The sequence below is a fragment of the Epinephelus lanceolatus genome, chromosome 19, assembly GCF_041903045.1.
Source record: "Epinephelus lanceolatus isolate andai-2023 chromosome 19, ASM4190304v1, whole genome shotgun sequence".
Taxonomy (NCBI): domain Eukaryota; kingdom Metazoa; phylum Chordata; class Actinopteri; order Perciformes; family Serranidae; genus Epinephelus; species Epinephelus lanceolatus.
Window position 1 is genome coordinate 29,301,483 of NC_135752.1, and position 26,919 is coordinate 29,328,401.

The 26,919-nt window shown below is 40.0% G+C and overlaps 2 protein-coding genes across 2 annotated transcripts in view; one reads left to right on the forward strand and one right to left on the reverse strand.

Moving 5' to 3' along the window:
• tprn (taperin) overlaps window positions 1–11,023 on the forward strand; it is a 39,732-nt gene extending 28,709 nt beyond the window's left edge. Inside the window, exons 2-4 of the mRNA XM_033647117.2 lie at window positions 6,656–6,857; window positions 10,355–10,479; window positions 10,805–11,023. Of these exons, the coding sequence (XP_033503008.2) occupies window positions 6,656–6,857; window positions 10,355–10,479; window positions 10,805–10,867 (390 nt within the window). The 3' untranslated portion in view covers window positions 10,868–11,023. The remainder of the gene's footprint in view (window positions 1–6,655; window positions 6,858–10,354; window positions 10,480–10,804) is intronic.
• Window positions 11,024–15,427: 4,404 nt separating this feature from the next.
• On the reverse strand, window positions 15,428–18,941 carry ssna1 (Sjogren syndrome nuclear autoantigen 1). Its single transcript, XM_033647444.2, has 3 exons — window positions 18,624–18,941; window positions 16,578–16,777; window positions 15,428–15,662 (listed from the first exon to the last, which is right to left on the reverse strand). Exons 1-3 carry the CDS (start codon window positions 18,673–18,675, stop codon window positions 15,570–15,572), a joined length of 345 nt encoding a protein of 114 aa, XP_033503335.1. The 5' UTR covers window positions 18,676–18,941; the 3' UTR covers window positions 15,428–15,569.
• Between the last annotated feature and the right edge of the window lie 7,978 nt (window positions 18,942–26,919).

The window sequence follows — 26,919 nt, forward strand, 5'->3', positions numbered from 1 at the left end:
AGGCCAGGCTGGAATTTGCCAAAAGGTACAGAGATGAGCCTCAAAAATTCTGGGAAAAAGTTTTATGGACTGATGAGACAAAGATTAACTTTTTCCAAAGTGATGGAAAGGCGAAAGTTTGGAGAAAGAAAGGATCTGCTCATGATCCCAAACATACAAGCTCATCTGTGAAACACGGCGGAGGTAATGTCATGGCTTGGGCTTGCATGGCTTCTTCTGGGACGGGCTCTTTCATCTTCATTGATGATGTAACACATGATGGCAGCAGCAAAATGAACTCAGAAGTCTACAGAAACATTTTGTCTGCTAATTTAAAGAAAGATGCAACCAAACTGATTGGGAGATCCTTCATCATGCAGCAAGATAACGACCCAAAACACACTGCCAAAACAACAAAGGAGTTCATCAGGGGCAAGAAGTGGAAGGTTTTAGACTGGCCAAGTCAGTCTCCAGACTTAAACCCAATAGAGCATGCATTTTACCTGCTGAAGAGGAGACTGAAGGGAGTAACCCCCCAAAACAAACAACAACTGAAAGAGGCTGCGGTGAAAGCCTGGAAAAGCATCACAAAAGAAGAATGCAAAAGTTTGGTGATGTCAGTGGGTCACAGGCTTGATGCAGTTATTGAAAGCAAAGGATTTGCAACTAAATATTAAGTCTCATTCACTTTAATCTATTTTAAGTTTATATGTTCCAATACTTTTGCTCACCTAAAAATTTTGTGTTCCATTACAAATAATACTATCTTCTAAGTTGTGTATCAGATCCAGATGTAAATACCTGGAAATAAAAGCTGAAATGTTGATCTCTTGTCTCATATTCATCTTTTGATGTCAAACCCAAATGTTTTCAGTCTACAACAAAAGTAAACGAATTAGACTCACTGTTCCAATACTTTTGGAGGGCACTGTATGAGGTAATAAATACACCTATATACATACACAGATGTAAAAGCAGCAAGTAAAAGTATATAAAGGTAAAGTGACAGTGTTGACTCAGGGGTCCAACAGTGTCATGGCCTGTGGGATGGTGGTGCAGGACTTGATGCCACACGGCAGCAGGCAGAACAGTTTGTGGCGGGGGTCTCTGATAATCCTGTTGGCCTTCTTCCTGCGTCGCCGGGTGTAGAGGTCTGCCATGGATGGTAGCTCTGTCCTGGTGATGTGCTGTGCAGTTATCACCATCCTGACATGACATGACGACCAGTGTGAAAGCAAAACCATAGGGCCTCCTTACTGATATCATTATCTCAACAGATGTTGTTATTATTATGCACGTCTTTATTTGCCTTAATCAGATATCAGCAACTATTAAATAATCAAAACATGATTAGGAGGCTCCAGGGGAGAGAAGTGGAGGAAAGGTATCTTGTCATGAAACCTCAAATGTTCCAGCTGGTGTAAGGAGAGAAATGTGTGATTGATCAAAGGTTGTTGCATAGATCCTTGTCCTGAATCTATGGGTGTTTGTCTTCAATCTTTAGATCCGTAATCAGTCGTCTATGAACCCTTTTCCTTAATGTATAGTCCTGAATAGGCACATCACAATACCAGAAATGTATTAGTCAATAACAATACCAGTAAAACTCTGTGATTTTTCATTAGCCTATTCGATACCACTGTAAAAAAACAGATACAAAACAATGAATCCCATGTATGTAAACATATATTCCCTATCTAAAAAAAATAAATTTAATCTAATTTCAATTTTATTATTAGTCTAAATATGAATCCCTGTTGATCCGCCTCAAATGCAAAGAACTAGTCTATATGGGTTCATGAGAATTTGTGGACAAGTAAACATTTATTGATAAGAAGCCTACAGTATATTAACATGTTTCTCCTCCATTGCTGTTGTTGTTCAACACTTATCCATGTAAGATTGGACAGTCAGTCTTTGTGGTAGGCTATTTGTCCCGCCCCTTTCTCCACTGTAATTCAACAGCAGGGTAAGAAGTGACAGTGACAAGAGCAGCAATTTAGCTAAAGTTGAACAATTTTCCAACTCTCAGCGACCAGGAAAAAAGCCAAACCTACACAACTCAGCTCAGAATAGACGCTCAGCGCCTTGTCACGCTGCTGGCGTTCGTAGCATAGTGTAAGTACATGGTGCTCCCATCGCAAAGAATTAAAAAATATGCTGACCTTAAAAAAAAAACAACTTTTATTTTGATGAGTTGAGGTGGCATTGTTGCTGCAGCTGCACTTGTCACCATCTTCCAATGAATGTTGTTGTTCTGTGTGCTGGTAGGCGTTCTTCTTCCTTTGGCATTGAACAACAGACTAGAACACTTGTAGGTGTATATGTTGCCCCATCAGGTTCGGAAGAATTGCATCCCTCGTACCTACAGTACTGGAGCAAATCAAGTGCAGTCATTTTTATTAGAATTCTGGCATCAACTTGGCACCAAAGATCTTGGTTCTCGTGACATCCCTAGTCCTGAACCTAAGTATCCTTGTCCTGAATCAAAAGGCTATAGACCATCATCTTAAATCTATAGACTGTCATCCTGAATCTATAAACCTGCAGCTCAATGTATAGACCATCTTCCTAAATCTATGGGTCATTGTCTGAACCTATAGACTTTTTTTCTAGACCCTCAACTGAATCTGTAGACCTTGTTTTAGTCTGCAGACCTTATGTCTCATTTTGAGTCTATAGACCTTTGTATTTAGTCTATAGATTTGCATGTGGAACCTGTAGACCCTCATTTGTAATCTAGAGACCCTTGTCCATGATCTCTACACCCTTATCCTATGCTCTACATCCTCTTGCGGATGATTATAGATTCTAAATCTTGAGAATCTCATCGTCAATCTATAAATTCTCGTCCTCAAACTATGACCATCGTCTTCAATTTATAGACTTTTGTCCTAAATCTGTAGATGCTTGTTTTATATCTACAGACTGTGTTCTGAATCTATAGACCCTCGTCCTAAATCTACTTCTGCTACACTTAGATACCAGAAAATTGCTGTTGCAGTAGGTGTTGTGTCAGTTGCTACCCCAGTGATACGACTTGAACAGTACCTGTACTTTATGCAAGTTTTGAGGACGTCAGAGGGTCTCTATGACGTCTGTAGAAGTGAGTTTATGTGTTTAATTCCCAGGTTACAGAGTAGGAAGTATTGGGTAAAAAATTGCGCTTCCATGTGTTCTCACATCTCTTTTACGTGCAGACTCATTGACACATACTGCGTTGCAAAAAAACTATTTCTCCACCATCACCGACCTCACCACACTCACAGAGACAGGCCATTAAGAAGTCATAAAGGATACGAAACAAGCATGACAGCTTGAAATTGAGGTTGAGTGGGAACCCTGACTGGTTTCGAGTTGGAGGAGGCGTTGCTGGCTCGTGGCCTTGTGATGGAGATTAGGGCAGATTTAGATCATGGCCTGCAGAGTAGATGGAGCCAGGTACAATACATTAAGAGCAGTCAGCTGACAGTCGTGGTGGAAGACATGGACAAACATGCTGTTATATGTGTGTGCATTGCCTGTTATCTGATGTGCAGAATGAGTTTTGTACAAACTGACAGATGTTGATTAATCAGGATTTCAAATAGCATTAATTCCCTTTGAATGTTACAACAGCAATTTAAATGATATCCTGAAAATGTTATCGCAGCAGTAACTTCTCAGAGAACCCGTCACATTCTTCCTCTAAAGGGACGAGATGTCTCCTTTGAGAATAAACGCCAGTCGCTGTGCTCGCTGACAGCTAAAACCACTGAAGTCTCTGGTGACTGAGTTGCCATTCATGTTGGATTACACGGTGCAGCAAAGTGCGAGGGGCGGTCTCGCCCTGCGGATCCATGTTTGCAGACCACTGAAGCATTGCCAAATAGACATGTCTTACAGCGAACGCTCCGAGACGATCAATCACAGGCCCCAGGCTCCTGCAAGGCTGCCACCTGTCCCACTTAGAGGACACGTAAAGTACAGTACATGCAGCCGCAGACGTGCCTAAACAAACTGCACCTGGCTCCAAGAATCCCAATAAAAAGCCCTGTTGAATAAGTGATGAGGTAGTCGGTTGATGTCGAGGCTGCAGTGCGAGCAAAGGGCTGAGACACGTGATAACGTTCAGTATAGATGGTTTAATTACAGAGCAATAAGGAAGTACCCTGTTAATGATTACTGAGCTCATAAAATGCAGAGAAGGGTGATGTCAGCGATGTGCTAGAAGCTGTGGTTTGGAACGTGAAGGTATCTGATGAAGTTTGGCCTCTTTACCTTTGCAGTTATTTTTCTGTAATTAAGAATGATACATATCATTTACACATTTAAAGGTGGATGCTTTGTTTTTATTTCAGTGCTCCTAAACACCAGAACATGGAAATGAGGGGCACTGTGGGATGCACTATAGTGGCACAATAACAAATTTTGGGATTTAATTTTTTTTTAAAAACTTACCTGGGCTGATTGTGAAATGATACATTAAAATCCACCTGCAAGTAGAGCTGGACGATATTGGAAAAAAACGAACATTGCAATTTATTTATTTATTTTTTTGCGATATAAATTGCGAGATGGTCATCAATCTTCAACTCTGACCTGCATCCTAACCTTCTGGTTGCCCTCTTTGGTACCACCAAAGAGGATGATGTATATATATGTATGGCCTGACTTTCAGATCATCTGTCTGTTTTCTGTACTATTCAGAAGATGGAGAACCATCCTATTGGCAATATTCCGGCTGTTATTTGGGGTTAGTGGAATGGGGGGATTGGAATTGGATTTCATGCTTTGTTCCTTGTCATATATAGGCTTTAAGTTTGCTACGTAATTACATAATTTATCAGTCTAGAATAATTGGTGTGGTTTTTTTAGGAGGGTGCATCTGCATAGAAAATGAAAATAATGAAAGCAGAAAAATGACTTTTTACTCTGAGGACATTTATGAAGGGAGAGGAAGGTGAAGTTAAGTTGTTTAATACACTGGCTGACTCACCATGACACCACTGTATTCATATAAAACTCTTCTTTTCATCAAGGCTAAAGTCAATGCGCATTGCTGTCCCTAAAATAAGGCGGCTTCCAGGTTGTGGTTGATAGGGTTGAGCTGAATACTTGGATGAAACAAGTATCTGGTACTTTTTACGAGCATCACCTGAGAAAAATTTGTCAATATCTGTACTTGGAGTTGTTTCTGTGTAGTATGATGAATATGGCAACTTCTGATGAACCCACATCAATTTCAGGCTTAAAACAACAACTTCAGGTTAGGCTCCTCCCATTTCCATTTACATAGGCTCGGCTCGCTTCCGCCCATTCAGAGTACAGATAGAGATACAGATAATTTTGTTAGTTAAACAGTTACAAATACAGATACAGACAACAGCGTACTAGCTCATTTCTAGTGGTAGACATGCTTTGGTTGTTTATCAGACAGACTTGTCTTTTAGATGAACATTAGTGTTAACGTCGTCCTTTTCAGCCTTGCGGCTCTGACCCGAAGTTTGGAGAACTCAGGCTAACTCGGTAGCTTTAGCCTGACTCATAGCAAATAACTGGCTTTTACAGTCCGGCAACTCTGTAGTGAGGAATGATTGGGAGACGTCGTAATGATGTTTCATTAAACAGATGCTTTATTTTGTCTATGCAGCAAACACAAACACAGCCCTTTTTAGAGTCATTATATTGGAACCTGAGTTTAATCGAGACACTTTCCTCTGACGACAGCAGCTTCAGAAAATCTTGGAAAATAAGAACCTTACGTGTTTGAGTTAATTTGCCTTACTTGACAGTGCACGTCTTGCGATTGCGACTGTTGCGCATGTCGCAGTGTGAATGCTGAACTGATACATGGTGCAGCCCTACCTTCAAGCTTTTCTTGGGTTTTCGACTGCATTTTATGGCCTTCATCAGCTGAAGGAGTTTACTCAGTTGTCATCATGTGATAACAGTTGCTTTTACATGGGTACAAATTAGTGTATCTATAGTTATATGTACTGAATGTACAACCGAGCCATTAAGATGTGGTTGAAAACTACTGAAAGCGCAAGAAAACTGAGAAAGACTTAAGATTATTATGTCAAACAGATACTTTTGAGGCGGATTTTGGAGTCAGTGTACCAAGTTTGGGCATTTGAAGGGATAGTTTTCAGTTCAATGTTGCTATGCACACTGTGGTCGAGTAGAGGGAGGGTCATGGGGCCCCAAAAATGCTTGAGCCAACCCTGATTAAACTGACCATGGTGGCTGTGGTTGAACAGTGACCTTTGGGGGTGAAATAAATTTTGTAAAAACAATATTTCCTATGAGGAAAAACTGTACCTTATTTTATTTTTTCTTGTTTTTCAGCCAGATACATTAAAGAAAAAAACAAATCAAATACTCGCTTCAAATCGTGAACAGGCACCAGCCCAAATTTAGTTTGGCAGGTGACTGGTTGTATTTTCTTTATCAGGGTGCCAGTGGAGTGGAGATAAAATATGGAGGCAGGGGAAATCGGTGTCACTAGGTATCTACAATACGTATGAAAATAATGATGTAATTTACTCACTGGTACTGTTGTTGTTTTTATTTGTTTTTTTGTGTTTTTTTCTTTTTATAGTTATTTAATTAGTAAAAACACTTTATCAGGACAGAAAAACAAAACAGTATTGTCACTGTCATTTCAAATTTTCTGTCTCTGTGTCTTTTGCAGCTCAAGATCTCATTCAACGAGTCCAGCCTCCACAGTACGTACGAGTATCCGTCAGAGAGCAGCGTGTGGGACAGCGGGGAGGAGGATGAGGAGGAGAAACAAGACGGGAAGGTGGCGGACGAACAGCCAAGCATGGTGGGACGCATCCACATCCCTCGACCCAGTTTCAACAGCTCGCCCACACACACGACCAACAGTAACGGTGAGACAACATGGAATGTAACAGAGGGGAGATACACGGTTTATTTTGTGGTTTTGTGGTGAACATGCAGGTTAGATGTCCAGTTTGAACCCCTGTAGCACCATTAAAATGTCTGTTCTCTGTCCCACGCTTTGGTCGATATATCTCAAGAGCTATTGGCCACATTGCTGTCACATTTTCTGCAGATATTCTTGGTCCCCAAAGGATGATCCCAAATCATGTTTTTGGTCCTTTGAGCTTTCCTCTGAGGCATAAATCAAAACAAAAATGTCCTATCCACAACAAGGTACTGTATCTTGAAATCAAACGGCCCAGTGTCTTTGTTATGTCCCTTTTGATAATCATGCTCCCCAGAGGGTGAATCCCTTATAATGGTTTTGGCTGGTGACCCTCTGAACTTCGCTCTGAAGCAACCATTAGATCAACTTTTCTACTTTTAGTACCAGAAATATCATGATTTTCTGACTGAGCATGTTCATGCTCCTCAGAGGATGAACCCTTTCTATTTTGGACCCCCTATTAGTTTTCCTTTTTGCATGGAAATATGTACAAAGTGTGTAATTAAGTGTACTTGTGTAGCGCTTATGTAAAAGCAGAGTTAGCAGGAAGCCTAATAAGGGAATAAAATCAGAAGCATTAGCATGAAAAAACAAACATTAAAAGGAGGGCAATATCATGCAGTGATGTTAATAAATAAACAAAATGTTAATAGAGAGCAGGATCAAAAGAAATAACTTGATGTAAGAAAAAAGCAAAACAGCATCATACAGTGGACTTTATTTGGGCAAGAGCAGCGATGCACATACTGTGTTTATAAAACATACATGCAAAGAAGTATTGATTTGCCTCCAGTGGTATCGTCTGTATATCTCAAGAAAGACATCCTCCATATCTTTGGGGGATGAAGAGAAGATCTCACTCTGCATTGCAGCACTTTCCACAATGATGAGCGAATAAAAAGATTAGTGAGAGAGTGGAAAAAGTTTTGACTCCATTTTGGTGTAAATGACACCGCTCCTAAATTGTTTTTACAGTAGACGCTTTATCTTGGAGGAAGGAAGCAGAGATAAGAGAGGACGACTATCTAACTGTATTAATTTCTAATCAGTGGAAGCCTTTTTATTGAGCTGCAGTGTTGAGCTATTGCTCCTCTCTGCTGCTTTGTGTTGGACAGCCATAGAAAATGCACATAAAACTCCCTCCTTAAAGCTGATCTACAACAGTTGGTGTTAGACTAAATATAAAGGGCCTGTGTAATGTCCTATTTGAATAATATGGTTCTGGATGTAAAGGGACATAAAACATAATCTGACAAAACATTTGCCTGAAAGGAATTTATAAGGAGATGATTAGATGTCATGAAACAAATGAAGCGTAGAAAATGTTGCTCAGAAAATGAGGAGAGTAATAGAGAGGGAAAGAAGGGAAGAAATTATTGATTAAAGCTAAACAAGGTTTCCTCAGGTCATGGCTTCATCACTATATATCAACATTAGTACCTTCAGGTGCATGGTGCCAGTGTAACACAGACAGACAGCATTAAGTATGATGACAGAGACCTCTACTGGACGAAGCGTGAACTACATCTAACAAAATGTGATGCACTCTGCAGTTTGTTTCCATTTTGACGTCCTCAGCTCACTTATTGCTACTTGTAACATTCAGAAAAGTAGTGATTTATAAATGATTGCTTGGTCTTGCATGCTATTGAAACATGAGTAAATAATGTCTCATCTCAGCTCCCGTTTAGAAGGATTGTAATGCAGAGTGACGTTTGGGCCACGCAGCTCTTCCTCAGACTTCTGATACGTGACAGAAAGTCTCCATGTTAAATACCCTTAGTACTGCCTGGGCCAGTCAAGTGACATGCCACACATGTAGCCCACATGTACCTGTATACCCTAATATCGTACTAGAGCTACTTTTGAACAATATATAAGGGGAAAATACCAGCATGTACACATTTATATCCCACATATCTAGATAAGTGGCTGTCATACATACGTCAAAAAACACATCCTGACATGTCACTATTGCTGCTAATCAGCAGCAGAACGTATTACAGTGTGCTCATATATACAAGCAGACAGGTCAAACATTAAGAAAAAATTAAGAAAAAGCACATATATACAAATATACAAATCAAACCTTAAAAACAGTTTATAGTGGATATGTGACACCGTTTATAAAGACACGAAAAGACAGTGTATATATATATAAATGCTGTTAGTCAAACTGACAGTTTAATGTGAGCACCATGTCAGACATGACAGAATACAGAGTTACAGGCTTACAATAATGATCTAATGTCAAATTCCTCATTAAGACCTTTAGGAGCCAAAGTGCTCAATGTATGTATCTAGAAGAGTTCACGTGTAAGGACCATGGTGTGTATATCTCCTCCTCTGCATGGATGTTTTATCACCTTAGTTCCCACATATCTGAGAGTGGAAATATTGTGTTACTAACTCAAAGAATGAAGCTTTAACAGTAGCAACCAAAGGCTGCATTAGACTTACTCATTTTCCGTCATTTTGACGCCAGGGTCGTAAAAATTCCATCATAATCTGTTATTACCTGTCATTTTAATTTTTATGTATTTAATGATAACAAGATATAATTGATAGCATTTAATTTTGATAAATTAATTTACTTTTTTTCCAATAATTCATATACTGAATACGCTTATAGATTATGCATTTTTTAAAAGCACAGAGACACAGACCATGCAAACAAATTTAAGTCTAAGTGACCCCAGACAAAATACCTGGTGTCCCACAAATGGTAACAACTGAATGGTGGATTAAAAAAACCTCACAGATATTTTAGTATCAGTATACATGTGAGCTCATTTAGAGTTTAGTCTCCAGTACAGTTAGTCAACCAGAGAGCTGACAGGTTTTTTTTTTTACACTGTAAAAGTTCCTAAACACTACATATCTGAGTCACTAAAAAAATAACCAAACACACTCTAAGACAGAAAAAACAGGATATGTTCAGATTAAAATTTTCAAACTGAATAAAAAAAACACAAAAAGTCACCTAAAAGACACAGAAACGTATGAAAGAAACAAAAAGAATAAAGGAAACACAGTCCTCTGTGGATGCTGAAGGACAAAGAAGCTCAAAGCCAGAGTCTGTGTATATGAACTCCTTATCGATGAAACTTCCTGTCTTTGTGCGAAACTCTCAGTGTAAAGGGGAACAGCAGCCATTTTTTAAAACATTGATATTATTCTGGAGGCTAAATAACACGATGGAAGGAATGCTGCAGTTTGCTCATGTATGCACACAGTGAGCTGTAGCTGGCTGTTGAACAGAGCATAAAATTTTAACATATGCAGTATTAATAAGCATGCTGTCGCTGTCTGAACCTACTTTATGTTACCAATAAACACTTCTATGACGGGGGAAAAGGAATTTACGTCACTCATCTGCTGTAAACTAAAAAGGTTATTAACATTTCAGTAACACCTATGTCTTTTTATCGCCTGCAGACCTTTCCAGCTACATTCCCAAGCACTCTGTGGACTTCAGCGCCTGGCAAGAGCACAAACACGATGAGAGCGTTTACCAGGAGGACACCACTTCCCAGCAGACACAGATGACAGAGGAAGTTATGGTGAGAGAGAACTCCTGCGTTCCTCAAACGCATCATGTTCACATTCTTTCTGTTTTAGAGTCGAGTATCAGTCACTGTGTCCTTTAATTTGAACTTCACAAGTCAGATCAACAGCCCAAACCATGTGCAGTTAATTCACAGTGATATACAGCAGAGAAAAGCAGCACATTTATCATTTCAAGCACAAACTCTCCTGTTTAACCTGCAGAACGTAGAGTACACTGCAAAAACAATTATCAAGGGACACGACAGACAAGAAATCTGCTTCATAATGACGTCACCTTCACGTTTCAGAGCACATTTAACCTTTGCCTTTTCTCCCCAGCTCACACCGGCAGACAGCTCCTCCCTGTCTGACTACAGCAGCGAGCCCGCTCTTTACTTCTGACCCGTCGGACCAATCAGCTGCACAGTAGCATCACACCTGTGGGACCAGCCTGCAGCCGGAGCCCAGCGCGGTCCGTCACACCTGGGCCTCAACTGCCTCCAGCTCTACTGTACACTCCAGCCGTCTCTAAGCACATCTTCCTGATCACGCAGGAAACATAGTATTTTGTTTGTGTCTTTGTTTGTGTTTGGGGCTGATTTCCTGCCACGGAACCACCACACGCCACGTCTTCAACCGCATATCAGAGCAGATCAGCTGGGTGGCGGGGTGTTCGAATCCCACCTTCCTTCTTTAATCCAAAACCAGCTGGACTGTGTTTCCCTGACGATTTTGGGACAGTTGATCTGTCAGCCTCCCTCCTCATCCTCATATCGATTGTCAGAATCTAGACAGACGTCTGCCTTCCTCTACAGACTCTGCTAGACGTCCGCTGGCGTCACATCCCACCTGTGATTCTCTGCTTCCAACGTCTTGGACATTTCAGGTTTTTGGGAGACAAGTGAAGGAAAGCGAGTGACCAAACTCCTTAAAACGAACAGGAAGCCGCCAGTGCCCACGTGTAGGTAACGCCACGGTGACAGAGTTCAGTGTTAGCATGGAAACGTGTCATGAGGACGCGTCTGCTTGTGTAAATCGCCGGCACAGTCAAACACACGGAAACAAAAAAAAAAAAGGTAAAAGGGTGCCACAATTGTAGTTTTTTGTCCTTTTTTTTTGTTTTTGTATGCATGTTTTGATTTCGGCCAACAGCTCGGTTGGTTCCTTTACTGTAAAGCTTCTGTATGCCTTTTAGTTTTTGTACGTTTTCTGGCAAACTATGCTGTACGGAAGCTGCTGGACGTTCAAGTAGAGGCGAGCAAACTTCAACACATTTCCCTTTCTTTGTGACAAGGGAGGGAACATATGCACCCCAGGGACGATGTCTGTCAGTCAGCAGCGAGATTTCTGATCACACGCTTGAAAAAAGTGACCTTGGCCAATAATGTCTGTACGTCCGTATTGCTGGTGACAAACAGGAACCATCATACAATAGAATGTTTCTGTATATTCCCTATCAAGGTGTCTGTGTCACGTTTATGAGAAGCTGTTAGACCTCCCTGACACCTTTTTGTTTCGTGTATTTATTCCTGCTTAAAGTTGAAGTTTGCATGTCTGAGACCTGCTCATGTACAAAAAATAACATTTTTGTAAAGACAAATTTGCTGGCGTGGGGTGCACACAGCCCTGCCCGACCTTTTTTTTTTTCTTTGTCGTCGTTGTCGTTTTCCAGTCGGACCTCATGTACTTTCACATTCCACAGAGAAGGAAGCCGGTCCATCGGCCGTGACGATGGCAACAACGATTATGATCATCCATAAAATGGCGTGTTTGTGAGAGCGAATGCAAGATTGTGCGTGTGAAGGAATATGTCGTGATTTTTTTAATTCAGATTGTCTTATATACAAGGATGCACCACGTTTCCAGATGATTCCTTTTTTTTTTTAAACTCATAATGCCAAGTGATTAAAGTGTTGCTGTAACAGCCTCACACTCATTCTCTCGACCCCTTCGGCCAGTATTGTTGTACAGTTTCCACCATATTTTTCATAAGTATGACGATTCTGTTTTTTACTCCTGTCAGTTTCTTTTCCTTTCACCAGTCAAATGAAGTTTGTTCAGTCCAGGTTGCTGTTAGGAGACGTTTCGTCTTTGTCTGATGAATTTAGGAGTTCTCCGTTTCGTCTGGAGTCTTGGATGTTTAATGTCTTTGCACTGTCTTTGCTTTTAGCTTTGTTTTGCACCTCATGAGAAGGAACAGAGTAGGCGACGGAGGATATGTGCTCTTAAAAGAACAAATTGAAGAGTTTTGTTTTGAACAGAAGCCACTATTAACACCTGGTGTTAACAACCATTGATTGTATGTCAGATACAGTAGACATAGAGGAGTTTTTCAGACTGCAGGTATTGATTTTTTTGTATTTAATCAACATGACAAAATAGCATTTTTGAAACAGAACTCTTCAGCCGTACATGATGAATGCACTGCCGATGAATGCCATGTCCACTTTTTGTACTCTGTCTGCCGCAGCCTTGCATCAAAAGTCTTATAATTGTCGGCCTTGTCGCTGTGACCACAAACTGTAGCCCAGGTGTAGTTTCACACACAGGTCCCAGGCTTCATCTTTGAATCCCCTTAAAGTCATTGTGTTTTTGTCGTTGTTGGCCAGTTGATCTGATGTGTCACACTGTGATGTACACTATTTTTGAAGGACTGCATCAGTGGTTATGCTGGTGTTGGTACAAATCACATTTTCAAACTGTGCTACTGTGGTTGAGAAGTTCCAGATGTCCATTGGTTTCCACTTAATCTCATATGATATGAAAATCCACGTCTAATCTGATTTTGGAGAGAACACAGCTGATATATGACATTTTATGGGCTTTTATTTTGAAATTCCACATCTGAATGTCCTGATATTGTCTGAGTGATACTCACCAGTGGTTAGCTCTGTCGCCTCACAGCAAGAGTGTTCCTGGTTTGAACCCAGGGTCAGGGAGCCCTTCTCTGCGAAGCTTGCATGTTCTCCCTGTGTCAGCGTGGGTTTCCTCCAGGTACTCCAGCTTCCTCCCACAGTCCAAAGACATGCAGGTTAATCAGTGACTCTTAGGGGTGTACCCTGCCTCTCGCCCAAATGTCAGCTGGGATAGGCTCCAGCCCCCGCATGACCCCTAAGAGGATACGGAAAATGAATGAATGACACTCTGAGGTGGTGTGCTGACATTTTGAAGTCAGATTGGTCTTCGGAAACAGTGCTTACCAGACGACTCGCGTTTGATTTGTGTAAGGTCCAATTATCATTGCATCATCATGCAGTCAGACTGGCAATCATCACAATTAGTGTTTCCATACCAAAGTGAAAAATCTTGATAATCCCTAACAAAACACCTTTTTAAGACTAAATTTCTTAAGATATTGTAAAAAATGGCAAAACTTTAGTTTAAATCGTCCAATTAAACAAAGGTTAACAAGACTATGAAACTGAGCCAGCTTTCCATACTCTGTTGTCGGCGCTACAGACACATTTCGGTCAGTACCAAAAAGTGCTGATGTGTAACATCTAGCCCTTAAGCTGCATGTAAACCATATTACTAAACATCATCAGGACGTAGGTTAACTAACAAAAATAAGTGAAGAGTTGACGTTAACTGTGATGAATTATACAAGTCACAGTCCCTCCAGAATGCAGGCTTTTTTTTTTTCTTTTTTGATTGCTCAGGCCCCAACGCCTGATTTCACAGCAGCTTGTCTATAAAAGTGCGACGCATGTAACATTTTTTGCAACGAAATTGTGGAAGCAGGTGAAAATTGCAAAAATAGGTGCAATTGTTTTTTTAAAAAAAATCATTAAAAATTGAAGGGAACTTGTTCCAGTGAGAATAAAACTGCACTGTCCTGAGTCTGTGACTGATACAACACTAACGTTACACGTGCATTAGATCTGGATTGCAACTGTCTTTGTCGTGGTAATTTGTCTTGTGCGTTGTCAACACGTTTCAGCCATTCTCTGAGCATGTTCTGGGGTAGAAAACTGTTTGTCAGCTGATGACTTTAGTGTGTGTTCCTCCACAACACTGCATGCATGCGTAACATCAGGAAATGGCCTTGTGCTGTCTTTAGCAGTAATTTCTGTTGGTAAATGTTGAGTGAAACTTATAGGAAATTACAATAGGTTGTGCAGAATTCATAGGGATTGATTGAATTCATGTTAATTGTTGCAGCTGTAACAACCCGGAGGGTCTGACTCAGAGTTAGCATATGATGAGGAAATGAATGGAAACCAATGGCTGCTGGACACAGTAGGAACAACACAGTCAGAAAAAAACCTGAAGCGCACATGATTTGCAATTAAAGAGCTAAAAGTCCCAGAACACACTGGTTTGCTTCTTATATTTGGCCCATTGAAGTCTGGCTTGGACCTGCTGTGAAGCTGTGGCTACAGTCACGTGACACACCCATGGATCCATCTGTGGTAACCGCTGCCTTCAACGTCCAAAACCCCAAAGAGGACGTTCACTCTTTGTGGGAATCGTTAGCTCTCTGTCTTTCTGTGAACTGAAGGAGCAAAAAAAAAAGGCAGAGTGGATTGTGGGAATCCTCACAAATTGTCTTAAAAGACACCAGCGAAAACTTTTCTGATGGCAACTAGTGGGACGTAAAACAGACGAATTCTGAAGCATGCACGCGGTCTCTCGCCGCAGTGTTTTCCCATCTGCCTACTCCTGTTGCAAAGTGAGCAGTTTGTGTTGGTCACACTGTAGAGACTCTGTGGTAGAAGCTCCATCTTGTTCCCCCTTTTACTTTCCCCCCCTCGTCTGTAAATCTTACATCGCAGCAGATGTGCTTACTGTAAAGTTATTGTCAATGATTGGGGCAAATAAAACAAACAAAAAAAAAACAAAGTGATGTCATACCTGTACAAATGAAAGCTCAATAAATAGAAGACTTGAACAAATGTAAATACTGTATGTGTCATTTACAACACTGTTGTCTGTCGTGTCCAAAAGCAGGAGTCATGGCAGTGATTAGAAACACATTTATTAGAATAAGGAGCTCACAATAAATCAATCATAACTGGTCCAGCATGGAGTATAAACAGTTAAAAGTGCAGAGTCAAGTGCGCCGTTGTGGTCAAAACAAGAGTTCAGTGACCTCTCCCTGCCATTAGTGATCCTTCCTCCGAGGCTCTGTGGCTTTACTGAGGTTTCCTGCCTCCTGCTTCAGGACACTCAGAAGAGACTGGGAACTCTCCAAGATCTGTAGGTGATGAGAGAAGAAGTAAAAACATGAGCTAAAGGACGTAGAGCGGACGGTGCAGTATGTACTGTAAGTGTAATTTAAAAAGGGGACCAGGCTCAGCTGACTGTTGTTCTTTAATAAGAGCAGCTTTGGAGTGTTTGCAGTGATTAGTGGGGGTGCTCAGGGAGTTCAGCATCAGTAAGTGGGACGTGCCTGTGTGAGATGAAACTGCTGCAGGAGGACAACATGATGCACCACTGACTAAAGTACAAACCACAGAGAGGAAATACTGGTGTACCAAGAGGCAGCAGAGTCAGTCCATTAATACACATGGTGAAATGTGCCAAATGTTGTGTGAGCATTGCTATGGACACCCAGTATGTATGATGTCTGAGGCTGTAGTGAGTATCAGACTGTGCTGTCAGACACTTGGTAGTGTGACCTGGCCTTTTATCTACTTTGCATTTGCTTAAGGGGGATTTATACTTGTGCAGCAGAGCCTACGCACATAGCCTATACAGTTGTCAGAATTTCTACTTGAATGTTGGTGTCTCAGTAGTGTCCCAGAGTCACCTCGCTCTTCACCTGGACCCACACACTCAACACAACCCTACACAGCTAAGCAATCTGATTAATACAGCCAAGCAAAGCTAACCAGCCTTGAAGCTGAAATCGGCAGCTTTCTTCACACTTGTTCTTCATCAAACATGACAACACATCTAATGCTGAATCTGTTTATCTTCTCACCTCATTATTGTCTTTTAACAGCTATGCAACACAATTATCTGTCATTGAGTCACCAGGTAACAAGCAGATTTTCATTTACAAGATGACACTGAGAGAATATAAAATAAATTATAAAATGGTCCCAAAAGCTTCAGTGTCCAGTGAGTGACATATTTCAGTGTGGCTCAACGATTACAAGACACACACCTTGGTGTATGCAGCCTCGGTCTCAGCGATGGTGCGGTCGAAAGTGGCGCGGGCGGCGAGTCTCTGTGCCAGGCTCTCGTTGACTCTGCTCAGCTTCTCTGAGAGGATGCGGATGTCATGCTGCAGCCGTTCCTTCTCCTCTTCCTCCTGCTTGATCTGTCGGTTCAGCTCCTCCCGCTTGGAGCACAGGTCTTCAATACCTGATGGAGACAAAAAGGTTTATTACAAAGGAGCAACACTGGATCAGCTCAGGTCAGTGATGGATAATACTGAGCCTGGGGTGATGGATTTCTTACTTTAAAAAAAGAAAAAGTATTTATGTACATTTCTACATCTCATGAAGATAAAATCACTTAATTGGTGCTAAAACGATAAGTCAGAATAATGGATTTGTCTATAACTAAAACAAGCTGGATGGTGGGTTAAACATTTGAAGTTATTGGCAAAAATGCCAAACATTTTGTGGTTCCAGTTTCCAAAATTTGACGACTCAGTGCCTTCCTCGCTTAAATATCATTGTAAACTGAATATCTTTGAGGTTTTGGACTGCTGGTCGTATAAAAAAAAGCAATACATAGATGCCACCTTGGGCTCTGGGAAACTGATTTAATAGGTTACCTGTTTAACCCGCTGAAACCTGTGCAAATTGGTTAGATTTTTTCCCAAAACACGGGGAGAAGACAATGAGCCATTTAAATAACAGCACAAAAATTACCAAACTATTAGTCAAAAGTTACAAGTGGTAACTTTAGTATCTAAGAAATTACCTGAAAATGCACCAAAAAAGAAAAGGTAAAAAAATAAATAAATAAAAAAAAGAATAACAAGCAAATTGCCTGAAAACATGCAAAAAAGAAAAGTAAAAAAAGTAATTATTTTATTGTAATTTTAATTACATTTTATTTTTTATATTCCTCAGGACATGCTGCAACAATCTTTTATGATATTATTGTTGACTACATACAGCACTGTTCACTTTATTTATGTATTTATTTAGTTAATTATTCATTTGTTAACTAAGTGTTTTATTATTATGTTCATTATTTAATAATTACCAAGTTCTACATCTCGTTCTTTTTATGTTTTTGCATGGCTGGACCGACAATAAAGAATCCTTGAAATACCTGTAAATAAATGGTAAAAATTAAATTAAATAACAGCTTTTTTCTGTAACATAATTCTATTTTTTTTAACATATACTAGAAAATATTTCTTGCAAAGCTGCTCAAACCAATTTGCACAAGAAAACTGATAATGATCCAGGTTTTAAAGTGTTAATCAAAATAACAATCAGCACATAAGTTGATTGGGAAAATAATTGTTAGCCGCATCTCTAGATAGAAGTCTGATACTTCTATCTAGAGATGCCTGTACTAAAGCTGCTGATTGATATTTTGCGCAATGTTATGTACATATATTTATATATGACCACAAGGGTTCATTGCTTTTTAAAAAGAACATCATTCATAAAGTAGAATTCAACCTTCAGATGGAGTCTGGCAACCTGCCACAGACCAGACACACATATCTGACAGGTGACAAGTGCTCCTTTGTTCATGTTTCCTTCTCAGAAGCAAAAATCACTTTGGCTGTCAGGTATGGTCATTTTGTTGGTGGGAAACGACCAACACATTTGTCAAACCTACTCCAGGTATTAAATAATGATAGCTGTTTGCCATTAGCATCACTAGTATGGTCTGCAGAGGGTTAAAGGCTGATTTCCAGGTGATGGAGAGCATAATCTGTACAAGTTAATCAGATTGTACTGTACTATCCTGCCTGCCGGTAAAAGCAGCTTCAGTAACAGTTCAAGGAGAGCTGTAACATCACAGTAAGCGAAGCTACACTTGTAACATCACAGTGTAGGTTAAGTTAAGTTACCCAGTGAGTCTTTGTGGTCTAAGGGGAGACTATTCAGACGTATACTGACCTTTACAAACTCAGCCGCTGTCACCTGCAGTTAATCACTACCTGCATTACACTATTTACAATAAGCACTAATTCATACACTCAGATTATTGACAAGATAAAATAAAGATCACTTACACTTGACAAGTTCATTGTTGTAGGTCTGCAGAGCAGCAGCTTGTTGGGTCATGTTGGATTTTTAACTCACGTCCGCCGACCTGCTAAGCTTCAACCGCGGCTAGATAATTTACCGCTTAAGATAGCTAGTTGCTAGTTACTTGTTATCTAAATACTCGCGGCCGGCTAGCTTGTCATCTGTCTAGCTAAGCTCAACGCCTCAGGGATCAAACATGTACAGATATAAGCGCCTCTCCACAGAAAAGTGTTTAAACAAAGTACTTGCACATAGCAGGGTTCCCGGGACAACTGAACCAAGATACTACCGGTTACGTTACGGACAGTTTGGGAAGGGCGAAGGTATGACCCGCCCTACTCTGCCGTACTCCCCCTCTGATTGGCTCGCTGTAATATTCTTTCCTAATCCTGACAAATCGCACTCCTTGTGTCTGAACCTGACCAATCCAACTAACGAATGCAATGACGACTAGCCAATCAGAGTGAGAGTAGGGCGGGGCAAACTTGCTGCTTCTTCTTTTGTATCAAGGTGCTTCACATCTAGTTTGCTATGCTTACGTCCCCTTCTGACCGTTGCCGAACATATTCTGGTAAAGTGTCTCGGGTCGAGACTGAAAAAGGCGAGGTATTTATTTTATTTTATTTTATTTTATTTTATTTTGTTTTGTTTTGTTTTGTTTTGTTTTGTTTTATTTTATTTTATTTAGCCACTGGTGGAGGAACCACTGTCGTTTTAGTAAAAGTAGCAATGCTAAAAATAAAATACTAAATACAAAAAGTCATGCATTTAAAATATTACTAACGTAAAAGTACAAATGTATGAGCATCAAATCAAAACGTGCCAAAACTAATCACACTCCTTAAATAGGCCCATTTATAAATAATTATAGTATTAGACTACAGTTATTGATGCATTTATGTGTACATTACTTTAACATGCAGCTGATGAAGGTGATACTAAATACTACTGATGTAGCTTGTTATTAGGTACATGTAAGGTAAAGTCAGGTAATTTGTGACATCAGGTAAAATGGGACAAATAAGGTTTTACATCTTGGGCTGTTTAAATATGAGCAGCAAGTCACCAGACACTGCATTGTAAATACAAATGTGCTTACACGTAACAATGACGTTTACTGGTCTGAGATAACTAGTATGGGCGCACCAAAGATTCAAAAGTCCACAGGTCTCAGAACTTGCATGTTGACTCTGGCCCATTTGGTAGTAAGAGTCCTACAGCTGAAACAATAAGGGTATAACAATAAAAAATGGTTGTAGGATGTTGTGTTTTATTAACTTGCATTTCAACATTTATTGTCACAATATTCAGACAAAATTGGACAAAAAATAATAAAGCTAAAATTAAAGTAAATCCAGCATGTTTTAGGCTTACGGGTGCCATAAGATTATGCCTTATGTGATTGTGTGCCACCCTGTAATATAAAAAAGACATTTTCAGTATTTTGTCACTTAAAAAATATTAAAGATAATGCAGCACGTCCATGTGAGCCACACACAAGCAAGCACATGCATGCGCTGTCCATTGCAGACAATATGGCACCAAGGAAACAGGTAGCAAAACGAAGAGGGAAAGCACGGCAGAAAAGCTGGATGACCTTTTGTAGTGAGTATAGGCCAGGTTACATTGATGAACATGTCACTTCTTGATGTGTTTGAAGTTCCAAAATTTTTGGTGGTTTTCTTGTGAGGTACCTGACGTCACCCTGGCTTCTACTAATGCTCTCTAATACAACAGTAATAAACCCTGCCATCATGGAGGTTTTAATGTTTAGGTTTTTAAACTGTTTTTTTGAAAGGCATTGGTTTAACTTTATGGTCAATTTGGAAAATAGTTTGTTGTGCTGTTGCATTGTGTTGCTATACACAGAGAGGTGTTCCTGTTGGGGTGAACAAAATCACTGAAACACCTGTTAGTATAAAACTGAACATTAGAGTCCTCATGAGGGGGATTTACTCAGTGGTGTAAGGTAGTTACAATAGGCCCCAGTGCACGCTTATTATGAGGGGCAATATTACGCCCTAATTACAAGTTATGAAGCACACACACACACACAAACACACACAGTTTTAGGTGTATATATATTTTAGCAACAGTCTGTCTTACTGCTGCTTTTATGTTATGTCCACTTGCAGATACTTGATATTGGACATATTATACAGCAATCATCATTACATATATCTGTATAAGACAAATCTACAAAAGAAAATAGGAAATTATTAGTTTAACTTGATAGTTTTTTATTGGTAAATTATAGTTTTTTAAATAGTTTATGTAGAATAAGTTTATAATTTGTTATAGATTGACACTGTTTTACAAAACCAGAAAACCATGATGGAGATGGGTTTGCCTTATTTAGGGCATGTATGGAAAATAGCACCATTGTGGTGAGCATGGATTCTTGGCTTTTATTTTATGAACATTTCCGGAGTCTACTTCCTGTGTGGGTTGTGTGCTGCTGTGTTTACCTGTCTCCAGAGGCTTCTCCCCTCCCCCGCCCTGCACTGAGGCTGAGTGTGCACGCCTGAGAGTCATCTGCAATCACCGGGCTTTAAGACTACCACCGACTCTAGCCTCAGTGCCAGAGTATTTGCGACTGCACGCAGTGGTATCTCGGCTCCTCTATTCCTCCAGTGATTTGAGTAATCTTGCAAGTTTGATTGTGTATTTTGCTCGTCGAGTGTTAACCCTCGTTCTCCTACCTTTTTTCCAGTGTCTCCCTCCGTGCCTCACAGCAGCCCACAGCCCAACACTCTCACCTGGTTATCCCACTCTGCACCTGGACTCCGGATCTCCTTTGTTCTCTGCATCATTCTGGCTCAATAAAACTGTTAAACCCTTTTCCCTCGGTCTGTCTGCATTTTGGGTCCATAACCTCGCTGTCACCACAACCATTTTCGTTTTAATGTGAGTTCTTCTTTGAACGCGGGCGTATTTCCAGGTGGCAGTTGGGCCACTCCACCCCATGGGCCCCAGTGCAACCGCACTGCCTGCACTGTCTATATTTATGCCCCTGGATTTACTGTATTAGACTGCATAGGTTTTTCTATTATGATTTATATGTTGATTGTATTTTATTTTATATTGAATCTTCAAAGTAACTCGTCACTTAAGTAAGCAAATATGTGTAGAGAAAAAAAGGACAATGTTGTCTTAGAACTAGTTGAGTTTGAGTGCAACAAAATGGAAACACTTAAGTAAGGTACAAATACCTCAGAATTGTACTTAAGTGGAGAACTTGAGTAAATGTAGCTTACGTGCTTTCCCTCCACTGTATAAAACACATTAAATCACAAGTAAAATGTGCATCACATCACATCCACTGACAAACACATAGAATAACTTATCATAATCATAACATCTTAACTTGCATAAAGTATACCACGATGTAACAAGAAAAAGTTGTGTATTTCAAATGCCTGTGGATATTCTCATTTATCCAGGTCATAGTTATCTCAAGGCAATTTTAGTTTACTTAGTTTTGACAAAACTAAATCCACTTGCATTCGATTCAATTGCCTTGAGATGTGTATTTCAAACTTTACCAGTCAAAGTAGGCCTAAATTAGTATTATAGCCAAAATGTTCTAGCAATACTTACAGTCCCCTAGGTGATATGAATGCATGAAACAGTTTCTCTGGATCAGCTTGAGCCATAATTTTTTTTACTTTTGATTTTTCACAAGATGTCCTAGTTATTTCTAATCTATACTGCTGCCAGTGTAATTATTCCCTCTGTCTTTCTAGTTTGTCCAAATTAATATTTTATATTTAATTTGAGTATTTAGAGTTATACTGTTGGCTACTTTGTGTGTTTAAGTTTGACCTATCTGTCAGAACAGTTTCTGTGTGCTGCTACATAAAGAAATATTTGTCTATTGATAAGGACTGAAACATGTAAAGAAACAAGACCAGGTTAGTTTCACTCCAGTCATGAAGACTTGAACAAAAAGGGGAATTAACAGTCATCAAGCCTAACCACAGGTGAGAAAGAGGAATTCACACATCTTGAGAGTGTAACAGTTATTGGGTGAAGGCTAAAGGAGGACACATGTTGGTGTGACGCAGCATTGGGTAAAGAGTGCAGAGCGTCAGAGAGCAGGATTTCCAGTTAAACCTGATTGACCTCATGAGGTCAGGCCTTTTATCAAGAGATCCAATTCTATGAAGCAGATTTAGATAAACCGGACTTAAATTACCATAGAAATCTGTCCCATAGACGAGCTTGGTTCATCTCAGGCCAGTTGGTAGCTCAGGTTCAACTGGTTTACATGTGAACAATGGAGGGTGATTAAAACGCAGGGCTCAGATCTTTATCGTCATAGAAGTATAAAGACGTTCTCCCGATGTATAAAAGCAGGTTGTTGACTAACTCAAATTATGTGTCCATAGTATGAGTAATTTACCCTGTAACTTATTCATATTCTTAGATTGATAATGTTCCTTGGATCAAATGAAATTTTTTAATAAAAATGAATTCAAGTTGTGAGTATTGTTTTAACAGGATAAAGTGGTGTTGTGACAGTATGCAGCGTGCCAAAATTCTCAAGTGTCAAAACTGTCACTCTCCCTGATTTGTGTGAAAGGAATCAAAGGCCTGTCCCAAATAGACGCCTGTCTCAATATAGGCCTGTTGATTTCAGTGATTTAAGCAATTAATAGCCCAGGCTATTAATTGAAATGCAGTAAGTAATGTATCTGCATCCGAGTAATGTTTCTAACTAATGTTTTAAATGGGCAATAAAGCTGAAAAATGTCTGCAAATTAGGCTATAGGTCATTCATGAACTTTCTCCAGCTTGTTCAGTGTTGGGCGATCTTCTCTGCTTCCTTCCAGGATGTTCTTGAGTCCTTGAGTTCTGCCTCGACAGACCTTCTCCAGGTGTTCTTTGGTCTTCCCGGCTTTCTTTTCCCCCGTGGGTTCCAGGATAAGGACTGTCTGGTCATGTTGGAGGGAGGTTTCCTCAAGGTGTGCCCAATCCAGCCCCATTTCCTGCGTTTGACTTGTGCTTCAGGTGGTTCTTGTTGTGTGGTTTGCCAGAGCTCTTCATTTGTTATTGTATTTGGCAGGTATATTCCCAGGATGTGTCTTAAGCATCTGTTTAGAAAGGCTTGCAGTAGAAAGGTGTTTGCCGCCTAGAACACTCCAGTTACATGACTTTATTAGAGCCAATCAAAAAGGAGATCGGAATTTACCTCCCATGTCTCCAGTTGAGCATCTGTGTCATGCTGGCCAACCATTATTTAGAACTATCTCAAGGGTGTACACAGCTCTTATGTTGACTTTATCAATACCAGATATAGATAGATCAAGGCTTAAATGGGAGAAGGACCTGGGAATACAGTACAGGCCAAAAGTTTGGACACACCTTCTCATTCAATGTGTTTTTTTTATTTTCATGACTATTTACATTGTAGATTCTCACTGAAGGCATCAAAACTATGAATGAACACATGTGAAGTTATGTACTTAACAAAAAAAGGTGAAATAACTGAAAACATGTTTTATATTCTAGTTTCTTCAAAATAGCCACCCTTTGCTCTGATTACTGCTTTGCACACTCTTGGCATTCTCTCCATGAGCTTCAAGAGGTAGTCACCTGAAATGGTTTTCCAACAGTCTTGAAGGAGTTCCCAGAGGCGTTTAGCACTTGTTGGCCCCTTTGCCTTCACTCTGCGGTCCAGCTCACCCCAAACCATCTCGATTGGGTTCAGGTCCGGTGACTGTGGAGGCCAGGTCATCTGCCGCAGCACTCCATCACTCTCCTTCTTGGTCAAATAGCCCTTACACAGCCTGGAGGTGTGTTTGGGGTCATTGTCCTGTTGAAAAATAAATGATCGTCCAACTAAACGCAAACCGGATGGGATGGCATGTCGCTGCAGGATGCTGTGGTAGCCATGCTGGTTCAGTGTGCCTTCAATTTTGAATAAATCCCCAACAGTGTCACCAGCAAAACACCCCCACACCATCACACCTCCTCCTCCATGCTTCACAGTGGGAACCAGGCATGTGGAATCCATCCGTTCACCTTTTCTGCGTCTCACAAAGACACGGCGGTTGGAACCAAAGATCTCAAATTTGGACTCATCAGACCAAAGCACAGATTTCCACTGGTCTAATGTCCATTCCTTGTGTTTCTTGGCCCAAACAAATCTCTTCTGCTTGTTGCCTCTCCTTAGCAGTGGTTTCCTAGCAGCTATTTGACCATGAAGGCCTGATTGGCGCAGTCTCCTCTTAACAGTTGTTCTAGAGATGGGTCTGCTGCTAGAACTCTGTGTGGCATTCATCTGGTCTCTGATCTGAGCTGCTGTTAACTTGCGATTTCTGAGGCTGGTGACTCGGATGAACTTATCCTCAGAAGCAGAGGTGACTCTTGGTCTTCCTTTCCTGGGTCGGTCCTCATGTGTGCCAGTTTGGTTGTAGCGCTTGATGGTTTTTGCGACTCCACTTGGGGACACATTTAAAGTTTTTGCAATTTTCCGGACTGACTGACCTTCATTTCTTAAAGTAATGATGGCCACTCGTTTTTCTTTAGTTAGCTGATTGGTTCTTGCCATAATATGAATTTTAACAGTTGTCCAATAGGGCTGTCGGCTGTGTATTAACCTGACTTCTGCACAACACAACTGATGGTCCCAACCCCATTGATAAAGCAAGAAATTCCACTAATTAACCCTGATAAGGCACACCTGTGAAGTGGAAACCATTTCAGGTGACTACCTCTTGAAGCTCATGGAGAGAATGCCAAGAGTGTGCAAAGCAGTAATCAGAGCAAAGGGTGGCTATTTTGAAGAAACTAGAATATAAAACATGTTTTCAGTTATTTCACCTTTTTTTGTTAAGTACATAACTCCACATGTGTTCATTCATAGTTTTGATGCCTTCAGTGAGAATCTACAATGTAAATAGTCATGAAAATAAAGAAAACGCATTGAATGAGAAGGTGTGTCCAAACTTTTGGCCTGTACTGTAAGTATTGAGGAGCAGTTATGGAGGAACTTGTACAGAGATGGGGTCACCTCTACTTTAAACGCTACAGGTGGAGGCTGATAAAATTTACTAGGGAACTTTACTAATTCCAATCTTGAGTCAAATTATGCTAAGAAACTTACAGGAATCCTTTTGACAATTGCTAAGAAATGTATTGCGATAAAGTGGAAATCAGACGCCCCCCTTCCAATTACAATGTGGCTTTGTGAAATCAATAGCTGTGTGCCCACTGAGAAAATAACTTACTGGATGCAGAATAGAAGAAAGACTTTTTACAAAATATGGCAACCATTTTTATTTTATATGGAAAATCTCCCAGCACACCAGGTTGACTAATTTCCCTGCATTGGAGCTTGACTTGGCATGATTTATGAGCTTTGATGCTACCCTTTGTCTCTCCCTGTATCTCCGATTATTGCATTATGTATTTTATTGATTCATTTATTATTATTATTATTATTATTTTCTTTTCCACTTTCTCTTGTCCTGTCATTGTACATAGTGTCCATTTCAATTTTACTTTTTTCTTGATTTGATTTTGTCTTATCAGTTGGTAACTGTAACTTTGTTCCTGAAAAAAAAAAAATCAAAAGAAAAAGAAAAAGAAAGAAAGGCTTGCAATTTGTTGGTGGTGACTTTTGTGGTCCTCCATGTTTCTGCCCCATAAAACAAGACGGACTTGACGTTTGAATTGAAAATGGAGTTTGGTTTTTGTGGAGACGCACTTTGAGTTCCAAATTGGTCTTGATTTTCCTTTTCTTGTTTGGGTGTCTTTGTCATTGCCTCCGTCTTTCTCAACATTCTATTAGTAGTTTGTATTTCTAATAGATGTCTTACGTTTACAGGTGTATCTAATGTATAATCTCCAATGTGTTAATCTGGGTTGACTCTACTTAATGTATGCTGTCAAACATTTGTGTGGGCTGTTAAGTTCAATGTATGTTTTCAAAGGTGGACCATTTAAGGCACAGCTAATGGGGATTAAAACAGTTTATCTGTCCTTTAAAAAAAACATAAAAACAGATTTACTCCTGATTTACTGTTTACTTTCACAGCCCACAATTAGTTATATATTTTTCACAGTTTTGAGTGTAATGTAACAGCTTGGTTACTAGTAAAGAAAAATAATTGTGGTAAAATAGAAGTGAAAGACTAAAAAGTGTGTCCCAACTCAGAAAAGCCCAGCTAGCATTTATATTAATGGGAGTTAATAGCAGACATTTTGACTTGTTTTATTGCTAAAATCTAATATTTAGATGCATCATTTTCAGTGTGTTGGATGCTTTTACCA